This window comes from Bos mutus, chromosome X, assembly GCF_027580195.1.
Source record: "Bos mutus isolate GX-2022 chromosome X, NWIPB_WYAK_1.1, whole genome shotgun sequence".
NCBI classification, from domain to species: Eukaryota; Metazoa; Chordata; class Mammalia; order Artiodactyla; family Bovidae; genus Bos; species Bos mutus.
In genome coordinates, this window is record NC_091646.1 from 75,832,030 (window position 1) to 75,856,529 (window position 24,500).

At 37.8% G+C, this 24,500-nt stretch overlaps 1 protein-coding gene across 3 annotated transcripts in view; it reads left to right on the forward strand.

Moving 5' to 3' along the window:
* The window catches only part of JADE3 (jade family PHD finger 3), a 138,332-nt gene that overhangs the window by 95,667 nt on the left and 18,165 nt on the right, over window positions 1-24,500 (forward strand). For all 3 annotated transcript variants that reach the window (XM_005898183.3, XM_070365641.1, XM_070365642.1), the window contains exons 5-8: window positions 10,130-10,320; window positions 13,510-13,721; window positions 18,225-18,392; window positions 20,850-20,966. In XM_005898183.3, coding sequence (XP_005898245.1) covers window positions 10,130-10,320; window positions 13,510-13,721; window positions 18,225-18,392; window positions 20,850-20,966 — 688 coding nt within the window. The remainder of the gene's footprint in view (window positions 1-10,129; window positions 10,321-13,509; window positions 13,722-18,224; window positions 18,393-20,849; window positions 20,967-24,500) is intronic.

A 24,500-nucleotide genomic window follows, 5' to 3' on the forward strand; every position in this document is an offset into this window, starting at 1 on the left:
TTTATGTGGTTAGCAAATACAATGTTTTGGTTTTTTTTTTTTTTCCTTTCCTGTGAAACATTACTGTTCAAACTGTAAAGTGAAACATGTCAGTTCATCTCTTTATGTTCTGTCATATTCACTTTGAAATGGCTGCCTTTGGCTGCTGAAAATCTAGCCTTTTAGTGAAAAGGGTGATGATGTCCCCCTGACCAGCAGTTGTAGAATGTTCCATTTTTACTTGATGCATCCATGCATACCTCCTATGTATATCTCTTCTTTGGGGAAATTATTCACATATTTTGCCCATTAGAAAAATGTGTTATTTGTCTTTTTATTGTTACATTGTAAAAGTTCTTTACATAGTCTAGATACAGGTTTTTTTTTTTTTTTTACCAGATACATGATTTGCGAATAATTTCTCCCATTCTCTGGGTTGTCTTTTCACTTCATTGGTGGTGTCCTTTGAGGCACAGAAGTTTTTAATTTTGATGAAGTTCAGTGTATCTATTTTTTTCTTTTGGTTGCTTGTCCTTTTGGTGTCATATCTAAGAAATCATTACCTAAACCAAGATGAAGTTTTATACCTAGAATTCTTCTCAGAATTCTGTAGTTTTAACTCTTATATTTGGGTCTTTGATCCATTTCAGTTGATTTTTGTGTATGGTGTGAGGTGTTAAAGGTCTGACTTCATCCTTTGGCATGTGGATATCCAAGTGTCCCAATACCACTTGTTGAGCAGCTTCCTTTTTGAAAATGGACACCACATCCCAACCTCAACCACCTTGGTTCCACCAGGCTGCTAAGAAAGAAAGCATGGTTCTTGAATAACCAAGAAATCCCAGTTCCATTTTTTTAAATCCCCTTTCACAAATCTACCAAACTGATTTTTTTTAGCTATTCCTATTTTGAACTGAGATGCTAATTTCTCTACTGTACCTTTCACTCTGTCCAAAGATGCTACTTTTCCCTACTATATAGGACAATATCAGATATGTTCCTTTTTATTGGTTAATTTTATAACTTTTTATGTTAGTGTTTCTTTTTGTATGTTTTTGTTGTTTTTTTCATAGATTACAAATTTCCTAGCAGTTAAGGAGGTGCCTGGTAACAGTGTGGTTATTTACACTATTGAGAGAATACTTAGTTTTTGAAATTAAAAGATGTAGCTTTATTCTCAAAATAAATAGAAGTATTTTCTTCTGACACAACTTTAGCCAAATCTAAACAAATGTAAATGTTTCATAACAAACCCTTTCTATGATTGCTTTTAAATTTAAAACTAATATTTTCAATGATTATATATTACTTTCATATACAAAGAAATATTCACAGGGTGGTTTATGCACATAAAACTCAAAACCTGCACCTCGAGAATCAGTGCTAGATTCATCTTTGAAATAGTGATTTTAGTTTTGACCAAACATTATTACATTAAATTAATATTACATTTTTAAAAAATAGAAATGTTCACTAATACTTATTTAATGGTAAAAATTCTTCCTGCCTCCCAAACTTAAAAAATTAATGTGTGTGTAAAAGCATGAGGACATTCCTTGATTTTGTGCTAAATGTTTTTAATAAAGAATGTTTCAGCAGTTCACCATACCATAGAAAAAGTATCAGAATGTAAAAATAAAAATCTTTTAATATATTATTTTGAGTTGACTCCTCCATATTAGTTTTAGTAAAATTTAAACCTTGTTGGTTGGTTATCTCTAGAGAGAATATCCCAAAATATAAATCTGTTAGAGAAATTTAAGAATGAATCTAATGTAATGCAGTAGTTAAGTGGAAACAAACATGAAAATACAGGGAAATAACTTTTTACCATTATGTATGTATTAGTCATGATAGGCCAAATGCTATAACAAACATCTCCCCAAGAATCTCAGTATCTTAACACAATGAAGGTTTTATTTTTTGCACATGTCTCCATCCAGTGTGGGTTTGGGATGTGAATCATCTCTGCCACTCATAGTCATTCAGAGACTCAGGCTCTTTTTTGGAGTGGCTCCTCTATCTGCTAGGTCTTTTCCCACTCTTCCACCCCCAGACTTTTAAATCCAGTTTGCAGGAAAAGACAAGACAGCATGGAGGGTGATGCAGGTAGATTTGGAGGGGGTCTAGACTTTGAAGTAGGTGATCTGCACATATGCCATTAGCCAGAACTCATTCATATGGCCCACCTAACTGCAAAGGGTACTGGGGAATGCAGCCTTGCTATGTGCCTAGATGGAAAACATCTAGGGTTTGGTGAACATATTAGCATTTCTCTCTTACACTTTGGTAGTGGCATTACAAACTCAAAGCTGCATGAGCACAGGAGCCTTACTGATTTTATTCACCACTGTAACCCTGTAGTTGATGCTATGATGTGTATTGCCCAGATTCCCATTTAGTATTAGGACCTGTCCACATGATCAGGATAGCCTGACTTCTTACATGGCAGCTCTGGGCTCTAAGAGTGAGTATTCTTAGAGATAAGAAGTAGAAGGTGCCATTCTCAAGGCCTGGACTCAGAAAATGGCACAGTACTACTTCTACTATATTTTATTAGAGCAGTCTCAGACTGAAGAGGAGGGAAATTGACCCTACCTCTTGACAGGACTGTTAAAGGATTTGTGACTATCTTCAATCCATCACAATAGTAATGTTTGTAATGTTTGTATTTGAGTTACTTGTCTTATTGCCTACAGCCAGATTAAGTCAATCAGCTAGAGAAACTTAAACACTAATAAAACTAAACATGCTTTTTATTTATTATCTAAGTCACAAGATTGTCAAGATACTTCAGAATTGTGTTTTCTAATAGACTTATAGAAGAAATTTTGGATGTATATGAATTGACATGTTTCTTGGGTCCTAGAATTACTCTTATTCATTGCTGTAGTAACTGAAAAGGGATGGAAAAAGATACAGCAGATTAGGTGGAGCAAATCCGTTTAGAAGTGTTCTGGCTTTCAGGTAAGGTTTTCCTCTCTGTTCTATTGTCATTTCTGCAATTCTCTTGTCCTTTAGGATAGTGTAGTATGTATATGTGGTGATTGAGGTGAGGGGTACAGAGAATTATGAAACAGAGCCATCTTGCACTGCAAGTTTCAGCTATTTAGATAAGCCTGTTCATTACCACAGGAATTTTTTGAAGTTAAGTTCAACAAATAAAAATGATTGTAACACCATTACATGTTTTTTAGGTAGACTGGATGATTTTGATGCTCATCAGTGATAAGCTTCAGATAGTTTTTGTTTTGTTTTCATTTGTTTATTTAAAATAGTTACTTTCACAGTAAGGGTCCAATGGAAGGAAAACAATGCTTTATGTTTGTTTGAAAGGAAGCATGCATTATAAGTTATATTACACATAAATGGTTAATGTATGTGTGTGCTTGTGTGCCCATGCTCACTCGCTCGGTCATGTCTGACTATTTGTGGCCCCATGGACTGTAGCAGCCAGGCTCCTCTGCCCTTGGAATTTTCCAGAATTCTGGAGTAGGATGCCATTTCCTTCTCCAGGGGATCTTCCCGACCCAGGGGTGGAACCCTCATCTCTTGTGGCTCCTTCATTGGCAGGCAGATTCTTCACCACTAGCACCACCTGGGAAGCCTTAGATTAATTATTAATTGACTTACTGTAGAAACAAAAACATCAGAACACAAATATTAACTGTATGTGTGTGCTTATACAATATGTACATGCTGCTGCTAAGTCGCTTCAGTCGTGTCCAACTCTGTGCGACCCCAGAGATGGCAGCCCACCAGGCTCCGCCATCCCTGGGATTCTCCAGGCAAGAACACTGGAGTGGGTTGCCATTTCCTTCTCCAATGCATGAAAGTGAAAGTGAAGTCGCTTAGTTGTGTCCCACTCTTCACAACCCCATGGACTGCAGCCTACTAGGCTCCTCCGTCCATGGGATTTTCCAGGCAAGAGTACTGGAGTGGGTTGCCATTGCCTTCTCTGACAACATGTACATATGTATGTACAAATAAATGGGAATATTCTGTAGCTTGCTTCTTTCACTTAACAAATATACTTCTGAGTCATTAGTGATATTGAAAGAGAGGATGATTAGATATCCAGAGAGGCCCCTATTTCTCCTTGGAATGTAAATGTTTGATTAGGTTACAGACAGCAGTACTTTCTTCACTAAACTCTAGACTCAAATAGGTAAACACCAATGCAGCATTTCCACTTGGATGTCCAATAGACATCTCAGACTTAAAATGTCCCAAACTGAATTACTGATATTCTTCCCAGACTAGTTCCACCTGTAATTTTATACATTTAACTGATAGCAGATTCATTCTTCCTGTTCAGTCTTTCAGACCAAAATTCATAGAATCATCTTGCCTCATACCCCATATTCAATATCAAAGGAGATCCCCTTGGTTCTACTTTCAAGATATATCAGATTTCATATATATAAGTCAAAGGAAGAATGGCCCCTAGTGATATATGGGACCACAAGCCTGCCTCTCACTCCACTGCTGTATTTCACCATCATACTTCTGTCACCTCCCTGTACTGTCCTTGCCCCACTCTTCAGCTCTTTTTCCTTTCTGTTTTAGGCAGCAGCAGTCTACCATTTTGCTTTCAGTTACGAGAATCAATAAAGAGTACTTTTATATACACATCTATCTTATTTAAAGTTTAAAGCAGTCTTTTGGTGGTTTTTCCAGTTACTATTACTGTATAAATTGCTTTTTCAGTTACTGTTGCTCCCCAACTTATTGTCAGGCAACCATGTTTTTATACTTATAGGTTCTGTGGGTCAGAAATTCAGACAGGGCACAGTTGGGATGGTTAGTCTTTACTCTATGATGTCTAGGGCCTCAGTGAGGAAGACTTGAAGTTTGGGGTGACTCAGTAGTTGGGAGCTGGAATCATGTAAAGGTTTTTTCACTAACATGTCTGCTCCCTGGGCTGGGATGATATAAATATTGCACATGGTCTCTCTGTTTGATTTGGTTTCCTCATAGCATGACAACCTCAGTGTAGGAAGACTCTTCACAGGCCTTAGGTACAGGGGTCCATATGCATGTGTTCCAGCAAACAGGGTGAAAGCTGTTTTCCCTTTTATGACCCAGCCTTGCAATTCTCATAGCATCACTTCTGCTGTATTCCATCCGTGGAAACAGTCATATTACCCTCCCTGATTCAAGATGAGGGGAAATAGACTTCACCACTTGGGGGAGGGGCAGAGTCACATTGTAGAAGAGCATGTGGAATTTTTTAAATACCTTCTGTCATAGATGTTATAATTGTCCTTTGTTTCATAGATGAGACATGGAGTCTTGCAGAGAAGCAAGAGTGGCAAGATTAACAAGGGACATCTTGGGAAACTATTCCTAGGGATATTATTAAAAGGGGCTTCTATTTAGTTAGCTTTTAAGACATTTACTCAAGCCTTTTAGAAGTCCATGATGTTATGGTATTTGTGCAGTTTTTGTGCTATTCACAAATGATTCTGAGCCACTCATCAGGAAATGAAGTCTCTTTGATAATAGTCTCTCCCTGTTAAATATTTAGATCAACTAGAGGACTCAGTGCGCATAAAACACTGGAAGAGGCTATAGGTCAGCTTAGAGTGGTTCCAGCTTCCTTTTAATGCCTCTTTAGTGTCATAGCAGTGTTCACATGGGCCAGAGGTTAGCTGACCTACCCTGAGGAGCAGATGGAGAGGCCTTCTTTCTGTGAGGCTAAGCAGGTGTGGTTGTGGGTCCTTTGACCAAAATTGGTCATCCAGGAAGTTATTACACATTCATTTACATTCAGGCATCCAAATTTAAAACTGCACTTACTACATCACCCTAACAAAATTGTTCATACCTCTAGACTTGTGTGCTTTTGCTATTTTGTTCAGTGATCTGATGACCATTGAGAGAATGTCCCTCTACCTAGTGTATAGTGGCCAGAGAAGAAAATCACCAAGGAATGATCCTGGGATTTCCACCAGCTATAGCAATATAATGTGTATTTGAAGATCTTAAAGCTGCATTTTACAAAACCCAATGCAGTATTTTTTCACTTATTGTTATAGACCTTCCCTCTATCATAAGAATTTCTGCTTGTGGGTATCCTTTGGCATTACTGTTTCAGCCTATAATTTTTTTTTATTGTCGTGGTCTTAGTCGTTAGATTTAGACATATGAAAAGATGAATGAGATAATATCATCATCATGTTATAAATTTTGCATTGAAATATACACACAGAAAGATAACTAATGCATAACTATATAACTCTGTTTTCATGATACACTTGTTTAACCTCCACCCAGATCAAGAAATAAAGCATTATCAGCACCCAAGAAGCCCTCCTTCTCCTTCCCACTGACTTCATTCACCATAGGTGACAGTTTTGCCAGTTTTTAACCTTCATACTGAGACTGGATTGTTTTGTTCATCATTATGGTTGTGAGATTCATCCATGCTGTTGCATGTAGCATTTCATTAAGTTTCACTTCTGTGTAATATTCCATTGTGTGAATATACCACACTTTATTTATACATTCTGCTTTTGATAGATATTTGGGTTGCTCTCAGTTTCCAGCTATTATGAAAAATGCTAATATGGACATTTTTGTTCATCTTTTAGTATATATATGTATGTGTACTTTTTAAAGTATATTCCTAGGAGTGGGTTTGCTAGGTCATAGGGTATGCATATGTTCAGCCATAATATCTGCTGCCAGATAGTTTGCCAAAATGATTGTACCAGTTCACACTCCCAGCAGCAGTGGTCTGTTTGCTCCATTTCCTTGCAAGCACTTAGTATCTTCAATTTTTAGTCAATCTTTTCAAGTTTAGCCATTCTGGCAGGTAATGATGATTATGATTTCAATCTGCATTTCTGTATTAACTGATGAAGTTGAGAACCTTTTGAGATTTTTGCCATCTGGATAGCCTTATTTTTGAAGTGTCTATTCAAATTTTTTGCCCAGTTTTTAATTGATTTATCTGTCATTTTCTATTTGATTTGTAAAAGTTTATTATACACTGTTGACAAACAGTATTTCCAATCTCTTCCTTTATGGTTAATGACTTTGTGTCTTACTTAAAATATCTTTGTCTATCCCAAGGTCATAAAGATATTCCTTTTTATTTTCTTCCAGAAGCATAATAAATGTATTAGTTTAAGTCAAGAACATCTATAGGTCTACCTTTTTCCACAGGGAATTTGAGGCAGTTAAGATGAATAGATAAGCAAAATATTATTCCTATTAGAAAAAGATGAATCTTGAAAAAAATATTCTATAATTACCTCATAAAGCATGCACCAAAAAGCACAGCATATTTAATCTCATGGACTGTGGAGAATTCATACGCATGTCTTGGCCTTTTCAGTTGGGTTCATTTCAGTGGGAAGCAGGCCTCATTTAGCATTTCCCAAATTTTTAGCTTCCATCAATTATTTTAGAGTTCTACTTTTTCCTCAAATATTTTATTGCCTTTGGCTTTAAAAGCTCCATATGGTTTTTTAAAAATTAAAATATGTGATTGCATATAGTTATTTTATTCAACACACATTATTTGGAATCATAAGTTTCTAGAAGAATGCTTAGGAAATGTTCACTCTATATTTACAGAGTGGACTGTGCCTCTGTATATTAGGTTGGTACAAAAGTAATTGCATTTTCAGACCATGAATTTTAAATCATTATAACTAGGCTCAAACACATCTTTATTAATCAAAATAGGAACCATTACAATCAACACATTTTTGCTAACGAGAAATAGGTTTGTTTATTCCTGTAGTGCAAAACTCCATGCTTCAGGATTCAGTGAACTCAGAAAGTATTTTCTGCCTTCTGCTGGTTGTGGAAGTGTTTTCCCTGAGAAAAGTTGTCAAGATGCTTGAAGAAGTGGTAGTCAGTTGGCTAGAGGTCAGGAGAATATGGAAGATGAGGCAAAACTTGATAGCCCAATTTGTTCAACTTCTGAAGCATTGGTGATGTGATGTGCAGTTGGGCAGGCATTGTCGTGGAGAAGAATTGGGCCCTTTCTGTTGATCAGTACCAGCTTCAGGTGTTGCAATTTTTGGTGATCTCATCAACTTGCTAAGCATATTTTTCAGATGTAATAGTTTTGCTGGAATTCAGAAAGCTGTCATCAATCAGACCAGCAGCAGACCACCAAACAGTGACCATGACCTTTTCTTGGTGCAAGTTTGGCTTTGGGAAGTGCTTTGGCACTTCTTCTCAGTCCAACCACTGAGCTGGTCATTGCTGGTTGTCATATAAAACCCACTTTTCATCACACATCACAATCTGATCGAGAAATGGTTTGTTGTTGTGTAGAATAAGAGAGACACTTCAAAATGACAATCTTTTTTTATTTTCACTCAGCTCATGAGGCACCCACTTAATGAGTTTTTTCACCTTTCCAATTTGTTTCAAGTGTCGAACAACCGTAGAATGGTCAATACTGAGTTCTGCAGCAACTTCTCATATAGTTGTAAGAGGACCAATTTCAATGATGCTCTGAATTGGTTGTTGTTACTTCTGATGGCCAGCCACTATGCTCCTCATCTTCAAGGGTCTTGTCTCCTTTGCAGAACTTCTTGAACCACCACTGCACTGTATGTTTGTTAGCAGTTCCTGAGCCAAATGCATTGTTGATGTTGTGAGTTGTCTCCCCTGCTTTACAACTCATTTTGAACTTGAATAAAAAAATTGTTTGAATTTACTTTTTGTCTAACACAATTTCTATAGTTCAAAATAAATATAAAATAAACAGCAAGTAATAGGGCATTAGCAAAAAACATAAAGCAAGAAATGTACATTAAAATGATGTGTAACATAGCCATGTTTATTTAAGGATGTATTCTAATATCAAACAGCAAAATTCAACAGTGCAAAAGCACAGTTACCTTTGCACCAACCTAATATAGTTATGTGTATTCATATGAATACATTAATGTTTATGAATCATTCTATATACATAGTAACTCTAAAGTAGGGAAACTGGCTCCAGAAGCCTTCCAGAGAAACAGTTTTCACTATTTTATATATGTATATATATTTCTTTTTCTCTTTTTTAGATGGCTTACCCTGTTCTTTGTATATCTATGTCTTTATTTTTTAGATGGCTTACCCTGTTCTTTAAAATTTCCAGGGAATAATTATTCAGATCCCCTCTTGGTTATGTGTTCTAATACTTCATGTAGCATCTAAAACATTGATTATGGAGCCAGTCATTGGTGTGAGAATTTCTGTTTCTTCCCTTATTTGGTTTCCTTGCCTTAGGATCTTAAGTATCAGGAGAGGTTAGGGGAAATATGGGTTGACTCAGGCCTGCTAGATAATATGTTGGAAGAATGGGAATCTTTCATCCCATTGCCTTATCCTGGCCCAGACTTACATTTATGGTTGATAAATGCCTTAAGTTTGTATAAATCTATAGCTTCTTGGCTTTAACTCATCTGTATAAATAGTGAAAATAAGAGATATAAAAATAACAATGGCATTATTAATCATCCAGCTTTTACTGTACACTGTCCTAAGCACTTTATGTATTTTATTTCATATAATCATCATAATAACCCTATAAGTTTGATACTATTATAATTTATGATTATCATCCTTATATTTTAGCTAAGAAAACTAGACTTTATAGAAATTAAGTAGTTGCCCAAGATCACCACGTGAATGAGTGGAAGTGAAAAACAGATGGTGTGAGTCTATAGCCTCTACTCTTTACTACCATCCAGTATGGCCTCTATGATAGAAAACATGAGTTTAGCTAAAACTTACCTTTGGTGTGGAATCTGGCTGTGCCTTTGTACAAGTATCACTCCTTCTGCTATTTCCCCTTCTAAATAAATGTGGTGGCCATTGCACCAAGAACGCACAATGCAACATTTTATTAGAATGAGTGGTAGTAGGGACTTAGGAGCCGTGGGGTAAATGAAGCATTTCATTAAAAGTCAGAATATTCACAGCAAATGACAAAACTGGATTTGCAGAACCATTTGCCTTCTAAAAAGGGGTCTTATCATGCCTTTCAGTTGGCAGAGCAGGGGATTTCCCCAGGGTGGGGAAGGATAACATTTAGCTCCACTGCATGGCCTGAGTGCTGTCTAGCCATCCAGTCAGTGCATGGCATCTCTCATTCATTGATTGTTATCAGTGTCTTTTTTTGCTTTGCTAGGGTTATGGCCGACAAGAAAAAAGAGGTCCTGTTTGTCCGGCCCCGGAAATATATCCAGTGCTCCAACCCAGAGACCACAGAGCCTGGCTACATCAACATCGTGGAGCTGGCGGCATCTGTGTGCCGCTATGACCTAGACGACATGGACATCTTCTGGCTCCAGGAACTCAATGAAGACCTCACAGCAATGGGTAAGTTGTTTCCTCACATGTAACTTGTTCCTTGTCTGAATTTGTTATTTTTTTTAAGTTGTCAGGACCATTTAACTTGCTTTCATTCTGTGGCTTCCTTTCTTTTCTGGGCTCTTCATTTATTTTCCTCTTGAATCTTAATGAGGCATTTCCTGAAGTGCATAAATATATTGAGGTAGAGCAGTGGTATTTAAATCTGACCTTTTCTTTCATTGTTTATGGTAAATATCACAGATCAGAGATGGCATGTAGGTTTCATGAGGCCATTTCCCATTTCTGAGTATGAGACTTGTCCTGGCTGGACTTCGGGTTGAGAAGGATTCTGAGACTGGTTCTTCACTCAGCCCTGGAAAGTACTATGATCAGTGAGCAGGGCCAAGGGTAGTGGCACCTCTAACATTGCCACCTAATGTCAAGAAGCTCCAACTTTAGCATTAGGCAGCACCACTGCAACTGACAGGTTGATATGACCAAGGATGCCTTAATGAAGGACTTAGAATTTTGCTGCCTGAAAGAAGAATGGCAGGCCTAAGGCAAAACATCCCCAAAGCAGTTCTTAGCTACCTCAAGTGAGTTCTAAAGTTGTCGTGCAACTCTCAAAATATAGAATAAAATGAAGCAAAAACAAGCAAACAAAAAAATTGGAAGTAAACATAGTAGTAATTTTAAAGTAAACATATGCCATACAGTACCATACCAGCAATGTTTGGAGATTCTGGGCTGAAAGGAAGTTCACCTTATACTTACACATAGTTCTTTTTGACCTGTCTTCCATCTAAACAGTGTTTAGGTCCAAGCGGTCCTGTGAAACTGGGTGGTTCTTAACTCTCTGTATGAGATACAGTAAAGGATACATTTGCTTTTGTTTGAATCACATTTGTTCATTGTTAGTACAGGGATCAGTGGTTTTCCTTTTCTTCCCTCTTTTCTCTCTCTTTTGAGGTTGGTATCTGAATGCATGTGAATAAAAAATTAAAATTATATTAAATTCAATTTGGCATGATAGTGATAGTTATTCTGCCAGTAACCGATACTTACTTCTTGCTTTTTAAAACTTTTTGTTTAGTGTCTTCTCTTGTTCTACCTTCTAAGAGGAAAGAGAGGAGTCAAAATTTTAGGGTGGGAACCCCAAAGAAAAGGGAATAAAAAACTGACAGAAAGGGAAAATGAGAGTATGAGGGTATAATCAAATGGATCGATGGCTCAATGCGCAAATGTATTTATGAACCATATAGCATTCATATACACTGAAGACATTACAGTGCTGCCTTCAACATGACATTGCCTTATAACAAAGTCCCTTTGGTATCTCACATTAATTCTCTTAGGATGAGTTTTTTTAAAAAGATTTTTGAAACAGTTTTAAGTCTGAAGAAAAGCTGCAGATTTAATACAGTATACATACCCCTCATGCAGTTTGTTTCCCCTCATGTTAGCATCTCACTTTACTATGATACATTTGTCAGAGCTAAGAAACCAGTGCAGGTACAGTGCTATATTACCTAAATTCTAGGCTTCATTGGGTTTTCACCAGTTTTTCCACGAATGACCTTTTTCTGTTCCAGGATCCCATCCATGATACCACATTGCATTTAGGCTTGAATGATTTTTTAAAAGAGGATAACTTTATCTCAAGCCTTCCTTTAGAGTGATATTGTAGTAAGGTTTTAAGAACTTAAAATAGTTTTAAAAATAATATTAACTCCAGCATGTTTTTTATTCAGATTAAGGAATTCTAAAAATTGAGAGCTTACTGCATACTATACTATACATACTATACTATACATTGCACTGTACTAAGCAATGTAGGAACATGATCTCATCTCTGCCTCATAAGAAATCAAGAGTTTGGTATTATTATCCTTATTTTTATAGATAAGGAAGCTAAGTCCTAAAGAGGGCAAATAACTTGTCAAAGCTTCAGTTCAGTTCAGTCTCTCAGTCGTGTCTGACTCTTTGCAACCCCATGGACTGCAAAGCTTATGTAACCAATATGAGGTCAAGTGGGAATTTGAATCCAAGTGTTTTTTTAACCAGATACTATAGTCCTTCACTTCATGGGGAAAAGTGTGTAATTTGTCTTGGCTGGAAAAATTAAACATACTTCCTGAGTAGTTTTTGGTTTCATAAGTAGCTACAGCATTGAAAAGGTAGTTTATGTGAAATTCTAAAGTTCCTTAGGGTCTTATATTACAAATTAAGTGAAATATTTGGGTAAATTTGTTTTGGATCATTTTGAGAATTACTCCTGAGTTTATAAGCTGTTAGGGTAAATTCATGTGAGCTCTCACAAAATCATCAGTCCCCCTAAAAAGAAAAATGTTAGTTGTTATCAATAGCCACCATATGAATCTTTGAGTTGGGTTATTATGTATAGAAGACTGAGAAAAATTAAAAGTATAGAAGGAAAAGGAATCAAGAGGCAAAAAAAGGTAATTTCAGAATTTCCAATTAGATTTGTGAATGCTAATAAGTTTATTTTATATTATAGTTTGTCATTAGAAAATATTATTGAATTTTCTAAAAATCAGATTTGAAAAACAAGTATTTCATATGTGTAGTCACATATACAGTACCTAGAATTTTCTTTTATGACTTAATACATTTTTGTATGAAAATTTCCATTAAATGTGCTCATTGGAACTAGTTTGCTGAGAATGAATTGTTATTTATATCCAAATAGTTACATGATTCTAATTATTATACTATAAATTAAAGTGTTCAAAATTACAAAGTTCAGTGAAAGTCCTCCCTCAGTGGGACTAAGAGAAAACAGATTCAGGGGAGTTCCCTGGTGGTCTAGTGGTTAGGATTCCAGGCTTTTACTGCCATTGCCCAGGTTCAGTCCCTGGTTGGGGAACTGAGATCCTGCAAGTCAAGTGGTGCAGCCAAAAATAAAAAAGAAAGAAAACAAATTTAGGAGGAGACTGGCTAGGATTTGGACAGAAAATTGAAAGGGTCAGTGTATGTAACTTACAAGGAATATGGTGAAATGTATTTCTCCTTTCATGTCTCAAACACTAATTTTAGAACAGCTCTAGTAAAAGATTCTTTAAAATCTGGTTTTAAAATCAGAGATGATTTTATCCTTTAGAATCCCCACACCCTTGCTTGCACCGGGCTCACAGTAGGTGATTTGGGAATGACAGCTGACTGATGGGTTGATTGATTGTTTGTATTTCTGTGCAGGTTATGGGCCAGTTGATGAGAATCTTATGGAAAAGACAGTAGAAGTCCTGGAACGCCATTGCCATGAAAATATGAACCATGCTATTGAGACAGAGGAAGGGCTAGGCATAGAGTATGATGAAGATGTGATCTGTGATGTGTGCCGGTCTCCAGACAGTGAAGAAGGGAATGATATGGTGTTCTGTGATAAGTGTAACATCTGTGTGCATCAGGTTAGTGAGAGTGGAGACCGCCACCTCCCCACGGTCACCCTTTCTGAAGCTCAGTGATGATCTCCAGCACCCATATCTGGGTAGCAACTTGCATTTAAGGGTGAAAATACCAACTTGGCCTGGCTGTTCTCCAGTAATTCCTTTAGAAATAATACTTCTTATTAACTTTAATCCAGGGGGCTAAACCCAGGTCTTTATTGTGTATCATCATGCCCAGGCCATTGAGATCGCCTTGTTCAATACTTTTACAGTACCCTGGGGTATCTCCTTGCTACCTGCCTGGGAGTGTCTCCTCTGCCTTGGAGTCCCTTTTATATCATCAGGTTACACCCATGGTCAGTAACCTTGGTGAGTTTACACTTCCTGTATCTGGAAGTGCGGACTTCTCATCCTGGCACCCAAAGCTCTCCTCCATCTCCCAAATATACCACTCTCAGAAAACTTGGTCCACTCTACTTTTAAACAGTAGAATTTTAGGATTGTAAAAAACTGACCCACTCACTAATTTTACAAATAATACCAAGAGAAATGAAGTGACTTTACCCAACCTCTTACAGCCTTCTCCCATTTCTGGTTAACAAAACTTCACATATCTTTCAAGATCTAGTTCAAGTCCTTTCTTGAAGTCCCTTACCCTAAGTAATTTTTCACCCTTTTGAACATGTGTGTTTCATTCATTTCGTTAATTTATCTAGCAAATAGGTATGCAACACCATCCACGTACCAGAACTCTGCTGCATGCTGAAGACACAATGAGGAAGAGGCAGACAAGGTCTTTGCCCCCAGGGAAATCAGTCTGGTGTAGGCTCTACAAGGAAACTGCCCATTGAGCATAGTATACCAAGCATGTTTGTAGATAGAAGTCCATGCTGCTGTAGAAGTGCATGGGAGGGATAGAGGTTGGGGATAACTTCCAGGAGGTGGCACCCAAGCTGAATCTTAACAGCTAAAGGGAAATGCCAGAAAAAAACAGCAGCATGTGTTCAGACAGAGAGGAGAACATGTTCAGGTGGGTAGTAAGAGTAGGCAAAGTATGTTAGAGGCAACTCTGAGCAGTTCAGAACTGTGGAGAGTGATGGGGTCAAGTAGGGAAGGCATGGAGAGTGAGACTAGAGAGGAATACATGGAACATGTGAAAGGCCTTCCCTGATAAACTAAGGAACTTCGGTTTTGTCCTGTCAACCCTGAAGGATATGATTTGTAATTCAGAAATGTCATTCTGGCTACAAAATTATTAAAATGATTTAAATAATACAGGAGAGAGAAACCAGAATTTAAGACTTTAATTCTCTGGGCCACCTAACCTAACCCTTTGTATTAAAAGGTATTCAGAATTATTCTGTAATCAGTTGGGTCTCTTTCTTCCTTTTACTTGCATCCTTTTGGAGTGAATTTTGAAAATTTATCTTCACTCTATCAGGTATTAGCATTTATGTCCCACCTTTAGTGACAGAGAAAATCTTTATCACTTAAGTATGAACTTAAATATATAAATACCTGACAGCACAGGTCCACAGCCCCTTCTCTGCATTTCCAGAATTTTAAAGCTGTGAAAACTATAAGTTTTGTTTGTTTGTTTTTTATATAAGTTTGATACTAAATGATTTGAGGGAAGATGCAGGACTTACCCAGTGTGAGGCTTTTTGTAGTTTTTAGTCCATTTTGTGAAAATACTCATATTTTGTTAGAGAACTATTAATGTATTGTATTTGATTATATGGTACTGCCCTGATCCCATTATTGGGTTATATAATATGCCAATATAATATGCCATGTATATACTGTATTACTTTCCTGAGATATGCACAGTTCTAAATTTCCTGATGTTTCTTACCCTAGAGTTTTCAGATAAATGATTGTGAATCTTTAGTAGATTTGAAGGTAATAGTACCCAGATCATGTGTATATGTTTTCTGTATTTTTCCTTCACAGTTAGGACAAAATATTAATGAATTATTTCCAGGTTCTTTGGGTAACAAAATGTAGCATAATAATTCTCCTTAAAGGTATTTTACTTTGAAAACATACCCAGTAATGACTATAAATGGTCCCTTTCCTCACGTAGAAAGAAATGACAATAACACATGACCAGGCCTTGCAGAATATAAGCTGGTATGTATTAAAGCTGAATGTTGGTGCCACACACAGTTTCATGTAAGAGAATTCTTCCTAAGTGAGTATGTTCACTTGAATTCTAAAGAGATACTTAGGTTAGAGCTCCCTCTGTTGACTGAAAAGTGACTTTAAATGATTTGGAAGATTTGGTTTACTTAACAGAATTGGGGACATGTTGACAATTGTTTTTATTAAACATAATTTTTCTTCTTTACTGCCACCATATTATATCAAATATTTGTTTCTTTGTGACTACAATACACTTATGGTCAGTGCTATAGAAGAGAGTTTTATTTTACATCAGTAGATTTTGGATTTTAAAAAGAACTTAAATTTTTTTCGTTAAAAAGTGTGAAAATTGGGACCATTCCAAGTCCCTTAATGTGTTCCATTTTCTGCTTCTTAGCCCAAATATTGAACACTCAAACTGAGGCCTAAATTAATTTACCTGAAGGTACATGCTCATAGTTTTTATACCTATCATATATATAATGTTTGGCACTAAATTTATTAACCCCCTGAAGTTATATGTGAAACATATGTTCGTGCATGTGGGCAGTTTTTTTAAAAATAAGAGTCCAGCCTTCATAATTTTATAGTCTAGGAAAAGTTGAGAGCCACTACAGTGAATTACAAGCTTCTGTGATCTTATGACTAGGAATAAGTCTACATAAGAGCTCAGTAAACGATTTGCTACCCAATAAAATGGCCATATAATAAAGGGTATTCCTAGAACCAGCTACTGGTTTTTCTTCTGCTCATCTGAAAGAGGCTCTATTTTAGGGAGGAAGCTTGCTTTCATTTCTTTGCAGACTTTCTGAATTTCAGAAAAGGAAAAAGCTTTGAAGGTTAGGGACCTTATAAAATGATGTCCTGCTTTTGTGAGAGCAGCCTAGTTAGAATCCAGCTTCAGTTCTTGAGTGAAATGTATTTGTTCTACCAAACCACCTACTCAAGCTCAGCATAGAGAGCCATCCAGATAAATTGATGATAAAGAACCTACCCCAATGACCTTACAGTATCACTGAGGAGATAAAACATAACAGTTAGAGAAGAATACATGATATTGACCAAGTACCCCTTATGAAATGGGCCTTAAGTAGTTTGCCAACCCCTGGTTTTAGATGGGGTTGGGGGTGGGAGCAGAAGGAGATTTTAGAGGCTTTATTGCTGTGCATTGGTATGAAGACTATAGCAGCCAAATAGAAGGATTGAAGGTATGAAGGAAAAAGAAGAGAATTTAGAAATAAATCAGTCCAGGCATGATATGAATAAGGACTTGGGTGGAGTAGTTGTGGTGGAGATGGAGAAGATGGTCAGAGTCTAGTGACGACTCTGAAGGGAATATTAGCAAGCCCAGGGACAATAGATGAAGGAAAGTGGATAATAGGGATCAAGGAATTTGGATCTGGAAGCTGCAAAGTATGGTGGTGATATGGATAGAGTTTGGAAAGGGGGTTAGGCTAGTTGGGGCTAACATGATAATGACTGTTGGAACTTGAATCTGAGCTGTGGGTGAACTCTCTGGGGCAGGCACAGACTTTGAATCTGCAATGGTGAATCAGTCATTGGTAAAGGTATGCTAGGCCACCTGGGGAGCCAAGTGGCCCTCAGCTATAGTCTCTAATGGTCAGGATTGAGCAGTAAGGGGGAAGGATGGGTGAGATTAGAGGTAGTGAAAAGGAAATCTAAAATATTACACAATCTAATCTCCCTCCCCCCACCCATAGTAGTTTATTTATTTATTTATCCATCTTTGTTCTGTAAGGAATTTGAAGTGGCTTCAAGAACTCATTATGGAGTATTGTGATTAGTCTAATATTGTGTTCAGTTTAGGATCCATTAAGTCCCTTTTTCTTCAACCGAAGCAAGTAATTGCTCCAATTTGTTGAGAGTGCTTTTTTTATGCACCAGGCACTATCAGGCTCTTTAACATTAGCTCATTTGCTTTTCAGAAGTGTCATTCTGCTTATTTCCTAACACTTTTTCCTTGATCACAACAGTGCATGACATACAGACATTGTTCAGTAAGTATATGACTGACTAATTATAATACATAAGCATTGAGAAAGCTTTAGAAAATGGAGGTAAAAAGAAAAAAAAATGTAATCACAAAACTCATAACAGTTGGGCTAACCTTTGTGTGTATATCCTTCTAGTCTTATTCTGTTGCCCTTAAATCAATTCTCATATAGAGACATGCTGATCTTAACAGATGCTAGAAGTTGCTTTTTATTTTGAGTGTTTTAAAATTACTAAATCCTGGGTATGAGCTTGTTTGACCTTTTCTCCTAAAAGTGGAGGGTACTCTGTGACTGTGTACCAGAGCAGACATTGACCCAGTAAGTAGATGCTAACCATTCCCTGCTCTCCTTCCCGTGCCTCCAGGCCTGCTACGGCATCCTCAAGGTCCCAGAAGGCAGCTGGCTGTGTCGCTCCTGTGTCCTGGGCATTTATCCACAATGTCTGTTATGTCCAAAGAAAGGTGGAGCCATGAAGAGCACCAAAACAGGGACTAAATGGGCTCATGTCAGCTGTGCCCTATGGATTCCAGAGGTATGAATTCATCCAAGTCTGTGAGCCATTTGTTCTCCCACAACATTCAAACTGACTCAGGCTTTGTAGAGATGCTTCATGCCTGCCCATGATTCTGAATTGATAATGGTTTGCCTTGACCTCCGTCACATCCTTCTTGGATGCATGTGAGCCCATGCTAATTAATTTATAGGTGGTACTACCAGTGGTATTGGATAAATTTGGATGAGAGAAGAGGGTATGAGCAGCAGATTTTTTTAAAATGTAAAACCTACCTTAAATACCACCAGGGTTATTCCCTGGTGGCTCAGATGTTAAAGAATATGCCTGCAATGCAGAAGACCAGGGTTTGATTCCCTGGGTCAGAAAGATCCAGTGGAGAAAGAGAATGGCTACCCACTCCAGTATTCTTGCTTGGAGAATTTCATGAACATAGGAGCCTGGCAGGCTGTAGTCCATGGGGTCACCAAGAGTCAGACACAACTGAGCGACTGACACTTTCATGTTTCACTTTTGCCAGTGGTATTGGATAAATTTGGATGAGAGAAAAGGGGATAAGCAGCAGATATTTTTAAGGTAAAACCTACCTTAAAAGTAATCCCTGGTGGCTCAGATGGTAAAGTGTCTGCCTATAGTGCAGGAGACCTGGGTTCGATCCCTGGGTTGGGAAGATCCCCTGGAGAAGGAAATGGCAACCCACTTCAGAACTTTTGTCTGGAAAATTCCATGGACTGAGGAGCCTGGTGGGCTATAGTCCATGGGGTTGCAAAGAGTTGGACAGAACTAAGCGACTTCACTTTCACTTTTCACTTACCTTAAAAGTACCATATCTTGGATTTCCCTGGTGATCCAGTGATTAAAAGTCTGCCTGCCTTGGGTTCAATCAGAGGACATGAGTTCAATCCCTGGTCCAGGAAAAATCCACATGCATGGGCAACTAGGCCCGTGCACCACAACTACTGAACCCGCATCCTTTAGAGCCTACAAGCTGCAACTTCTGAACTGAAAATCCTAGGTACATACTACGGTATTCTTGTGGATATGTATGCTGAGTCTGACTTTTTTCGACCCCATGGACTGTAGTCCACCAGCTCCTCTGTCCATGGGATTTCCCAGGCAAGAATACTGGAGAATACCCCATTTCCTACTCCAGGGGATCTTCCTGACCTAGAGACCAAACCTGCATTGGCAGGTGGATTCTTTACCACTGCACCACCTGGGAAGCCCTCTTATGGATACAGAAGTCAGTATTTTTTTTTAATTTGAGTAGTGGTTTTGTTTTTCTTACTAAGAACATCCAGCTAATAGACATGTGAAATGAACTCTGAGGTTTCTGGCCAGAGAATCATTAATTTCCAGTAGCAAATTCCCTAGCTAATAAAGCAGATTCTTTCAAAATATTAAGTCTGAAAAAAATGTTAAAAGTCTGGAATATGACTCAGAAAGAGTTTTTTTCAAAAGAAGCTTTCTCACCATTGACCTTCTCTTATGGTTTCTAGTACCTGATTTCTAGTACCTTTGGGCCTGTTCAAGATGTCCCTGATCTTTCTACTGTTGCTTTCTTGATGTGGGTGGAACTTGTACTCATTTGACTGTCCTTATTCAATGGTCCTTCACTTTTTTAAAGTTGTTTCTTAAGAACACATTATATATTTTTAAAGAGAAGGAAAAGAAAACACTTCTTACCAGAAGTTGCTTGACCCCTTATTTTCACTCACACACACACACACACAAATTTCCATCTTTTTTAAAAAAGCATTTCTTTCAGCACCCTCTCAAAGACTTGTTTCACTTTTAAGCTACTTTGAGTACGTCGTTAGGACTCTGCTTCTACTGCAGGAGGCACGGTTCAATCCCTGATCAGGAAACTAAGATCCTGTACACGTGGCATGGCCAAAAAAAAATGAAAAATAAATAAAGCAAGCAAGCTACTTTGGCTGGGAGAATAGACTAAGCTGGTAATAGTTACATGATTTTAAAAACTGGTTTTAAAATGTTAGCATCCTCATCTTTTCTACTTATGTGTTGCAGATTGCTACTACTTTCCAATAATATTATGTCACTGCCTCTGTTTTTCATCGTTCATTAGTTAAATGAAAAAAAACAAGGCATATGGCACCATCTCAAACATGTAAGAGGTGCTAGATTTTGTGAATCTTAATTCCTTTCCTCAGTAGCTTTCTTTGGTTCCTAAGTAAAGTGTAGATATTTTTGATTCATTAAGGTAACCATGCTTAGTCTCTACTTCTGCCCTCTCCTCCTATATATGAATTGTTTATATTACTGGAAATGATTGAAGGCCTGAGCAGTGGCTAGAGACAGGTTTCATTTATTCTTAGTTCCATAATAACCTTAAGAGATATGGCTCACCTCATTGTTTTGATGTTCTGAGCTGCAAATAATACCACTCATGGTTTGTGAAAGGTACTTCTGCAATGCTTTGGTGCCTTCTGCCTTATGGTGGTGTTTTATTTGTAGGTCAGCATTGCTTGTCCTGAGAGAATGGAACCAATCACAAAGATCTCCCATATTCCGCCCAGTCGGTGGGCCTTAGTCTGCAGCCTGTGCAAGTTGAAGACAGGTGCTTGTATACAGGTAAGTCCAATGAGAAGTGGTTGAGTGGGTTAACACCAAATTAGCCAAACTCATCCTCCCAGTTAGAGCATCCTGCTAACTGAAAGGTTACTCAGGAAGCCACCTCCCACTCACTTCTGGAGCTCTGCTACTGTGCAGACCATTTCTGGAACCGTTTTTTGGATGTTGCCTCTGGACCCTTCAGCTTATTCTTCTCGGTAGCCATAGTGGTGGTTGATTTCCATCCTTTGCTGTCAGATCTGATGAATTAGGTGAGTTCTGAAGCTAGATGATCCTGGGTGGAAACAAGCCATAACTTCTAAACAACCAGGCCCGTGTTCTTATGTGGCTCACCCATGGAGGATGGACGACTTGGGTTCCAGGGCAGTTTGACAGATGATTCTTTTGTTGGACAAAGTGCATCTCACTTGATAGGAAAGATGCATCTAAATGGATAAATTCTGGTTTGATAGACTTGAAAGTCATTCTCAAAGGCACAGTTGTTGCATATGGTAGTGCAAATAGAGTTTTCTGAGACATTTGAGGCATAGAAATTTAGCTACTTGAAGTAGAAGTGTAGCTGGCGCACCCAAAAGCATCATTTGGGGGGGTGGGGTGGAGAATGGCCAGTCACACCCAGAAAAGGCAGAAATATTGATCCTTCATAATCTAGTTTTCCAGAATGTCATCTCACCTTTTATTCCAAATGTAATAAGGTGGCTTTCCTGGCAAGAAGAGAGGAAGGGCTGACCTTCCACTCCCCAGACCTCTTGCATAGGAGCTACAGGCTGGTTGCAGTTAGGTTTGCATGTTTACTTTCTTCACAGAAAGGGGGCCATATGATGTCATAGCTTAGGGACAGTGTCTCTAGGTGTTTCATGAGGTTTCTTGCTATCTGATTCATCTTGTAGATTTTTAAACTCATTTTTACATTTGACAGGACTGCATACTTTGTCTTGCTTTTTTTTTTTTTTTTGTCTTGCTTTTTAAAAAAAATTTTTCCAGCTGATTTTATTTAACTATAGCACTTTAGCAAATATAAGGAGGAAATCGTTTAAAGAAAACTATTCCCATGGGGTCTACTGCATTAACACATTGCCTTTTTATGCTTTTCTAAGTTCCCTCCTGATTGCTCCCCAGATATGAGCTTCTTGAGGGCCAAGGTTATGCATCATTGTTTCCCTAGCACGAAGGAGAATGCCTGCCCAGTGTCAGCCCATTGAATAACTATAACTGTATTTAATTGTATCATAGATTAAATGTAATATGCATTCTTCCCAGTAAAAAAAAAATATTCTCCATGTTTTCATAATTACCATATAGTCATTTTATAATAGCACATTGAATTTATATCCATTAATTTACTTACTGTCCTTACTGTTCTCCCTGCGTTTTCCCCCATATTTGCTGCTTTAAAGGATGATTTTTTTTTTACAGCAGTTAGTAATTTGGCAGCATGACTGTGATGAGAGAAAAAAACACACCATATTATCACATTCTTCCCTCTATTGTAGTTACTTACCTACAAGTCTTAGCTTCCCTAGGAGGCTACAAGCTTGGACTGTTTCATCCTTAGATCCTCCAAACCCCTGACATGGCAGATTGACAATAAATATGAGATCAATAGGTAGAAGATAGATGAATAGATGGATGGAAAAAACATTCTGGAGTGGGTTTTTCATTTGCACTGAAGTGAATTTTGTTTTTATTACTTAGAGTTTAGATTCTGCATTTTGTAAAGGTCTTTCCAAATTAAGACTTAATTTTTTTTTTACTGAGTAAATTAGAGATTTAATGAAGTTCCAATGAAGTCTTAGTTTTTCTCAATCTTAACAGATCCAACACCTTTTTATAACAGATAATTTGTAATGCATCTGTACTACCTTTACTTTTGTAATATCTCTGCTTAGTATACTATGAGTTTACTAAATGAAAGTAGTGGCTTAAAATATGGTTGTTAAAATACAGATATATAATAGCTAATTCTCAGCTTTCTTGTTGAGGTAATAAAAGAAAATACATTCATCATTTTACTTGTTTCAACATTCCCCATCCAGTTCCTCTGTTGCATGTAGTTTCATGAACCAGCATTAAGTTCTAAGCAAAGGATAATCTGGCTTCAAAATTCTGACTCTGGTGTTCCCAGCAAGTAGGGTTAAGCAATGAGAAGACTCGATAACACTTGTCATCACTCCAGTTGCTTTGTTCTGGTGGACTTCTCTGAATGGCCCAAACTAGAAATGTTTTGGGGTTTTTTGGGGGGACTGTCTCCATTTTCTACATAATGACCCTCCTTGGGAATTCAGCCATCATTATCTTGTCATGCCTTAATCCCAGACTCCACACCCCGTGTATTTCTTTCTGGCTAATCTCTCTTATTTGGACCTTTGCTATACCACCTCAACTGTCTCCCAAATGCTGATCAGCATCCAAAGCCACTGGAGAAATACCAGCTATGTAGGATGCATAGCTCAACTTTTCTTCTTCCTTGGTTTAGGAGCCACTGAATGTATACTTTCAGTAATGTCCTTTGATTATTAGGTAACTATCTGCCAGCCTCTCCATTACAGTTACCATGCATTCTTAGCTATGCCAACAACTGGCAGCAGTGGCTTGGGTAAGAGATTTCAGCAACTCTTTGGTGTAAACAATGTTGACTTTCTTCTTGCCTCGCTGTGGTCAGTATCAGGTGGAGAATTTCTTCTGTGAATTCCTGCCATGCTTCAATTATCATTGTGTTGATACATGGATCAGTGAAGTAGAGATGTATGCTGCTGTGGTGCAAGAGTACTGGAGTGGGGTGCCATCGCCTTCTCCGAGGGCCCTTATAAGGTCTTTTATTTGAGGACTTTCCTGGCTGTCCAGTGGTTAAGACTCCAAGTTTCCAAGGCAAAGGGCATGGGTTTGGTCCCTTTTCGGGGGAACTAAGATGCCACATGCCACACAGTGCTGCCAAGAGATTAAAAAAAAAAATCTTTTGTTTTTGCTCAGCATTTAAAGGGGGAGCCTTGGCAGGTTTTGAGCAGATGAGAGACATAATTTGATTTATATTTTTAACAGATCACTATGGAATGATGTCTAAGATTTGCTTCAAAACATTCTGGAGAGCAGGGTACTACAGAGATTAAAAATGAAACAAGATAGGTCATACATTAATTATCGAAGCTGGATAATGAGTATATAATGAGTGTTCTCTATGCTGTTATGTAGATTTTTCCATAGTAAAATGTTACAAACAAAAATAGGCACTCTTGCTGCTTATTTGAAGTAGACTGTGAGGAGGGAAGGTTAGGAACAAGAAAAGCAATTGGGAAGCTTTTACAGTAATCCTTGAGAGATGGCTGGGGTGGCTTTGTCTGGAGTGGTAGCCCTGTGGAGGTGGTGAAAAGTGATTGGGTTCTGGATGAATGTTGAAAATAGAGCCAACAGGATTAGCTACGAATAGGATGCAAGGTGAGAGAGAAAGATAGGAGTTGGGGATGTTTCCAGATTTTGGCCCACACAGGGAGAAGGGTAAAGTTTCCATAAACTGAATGGAATAATCTCCAGTTAGAA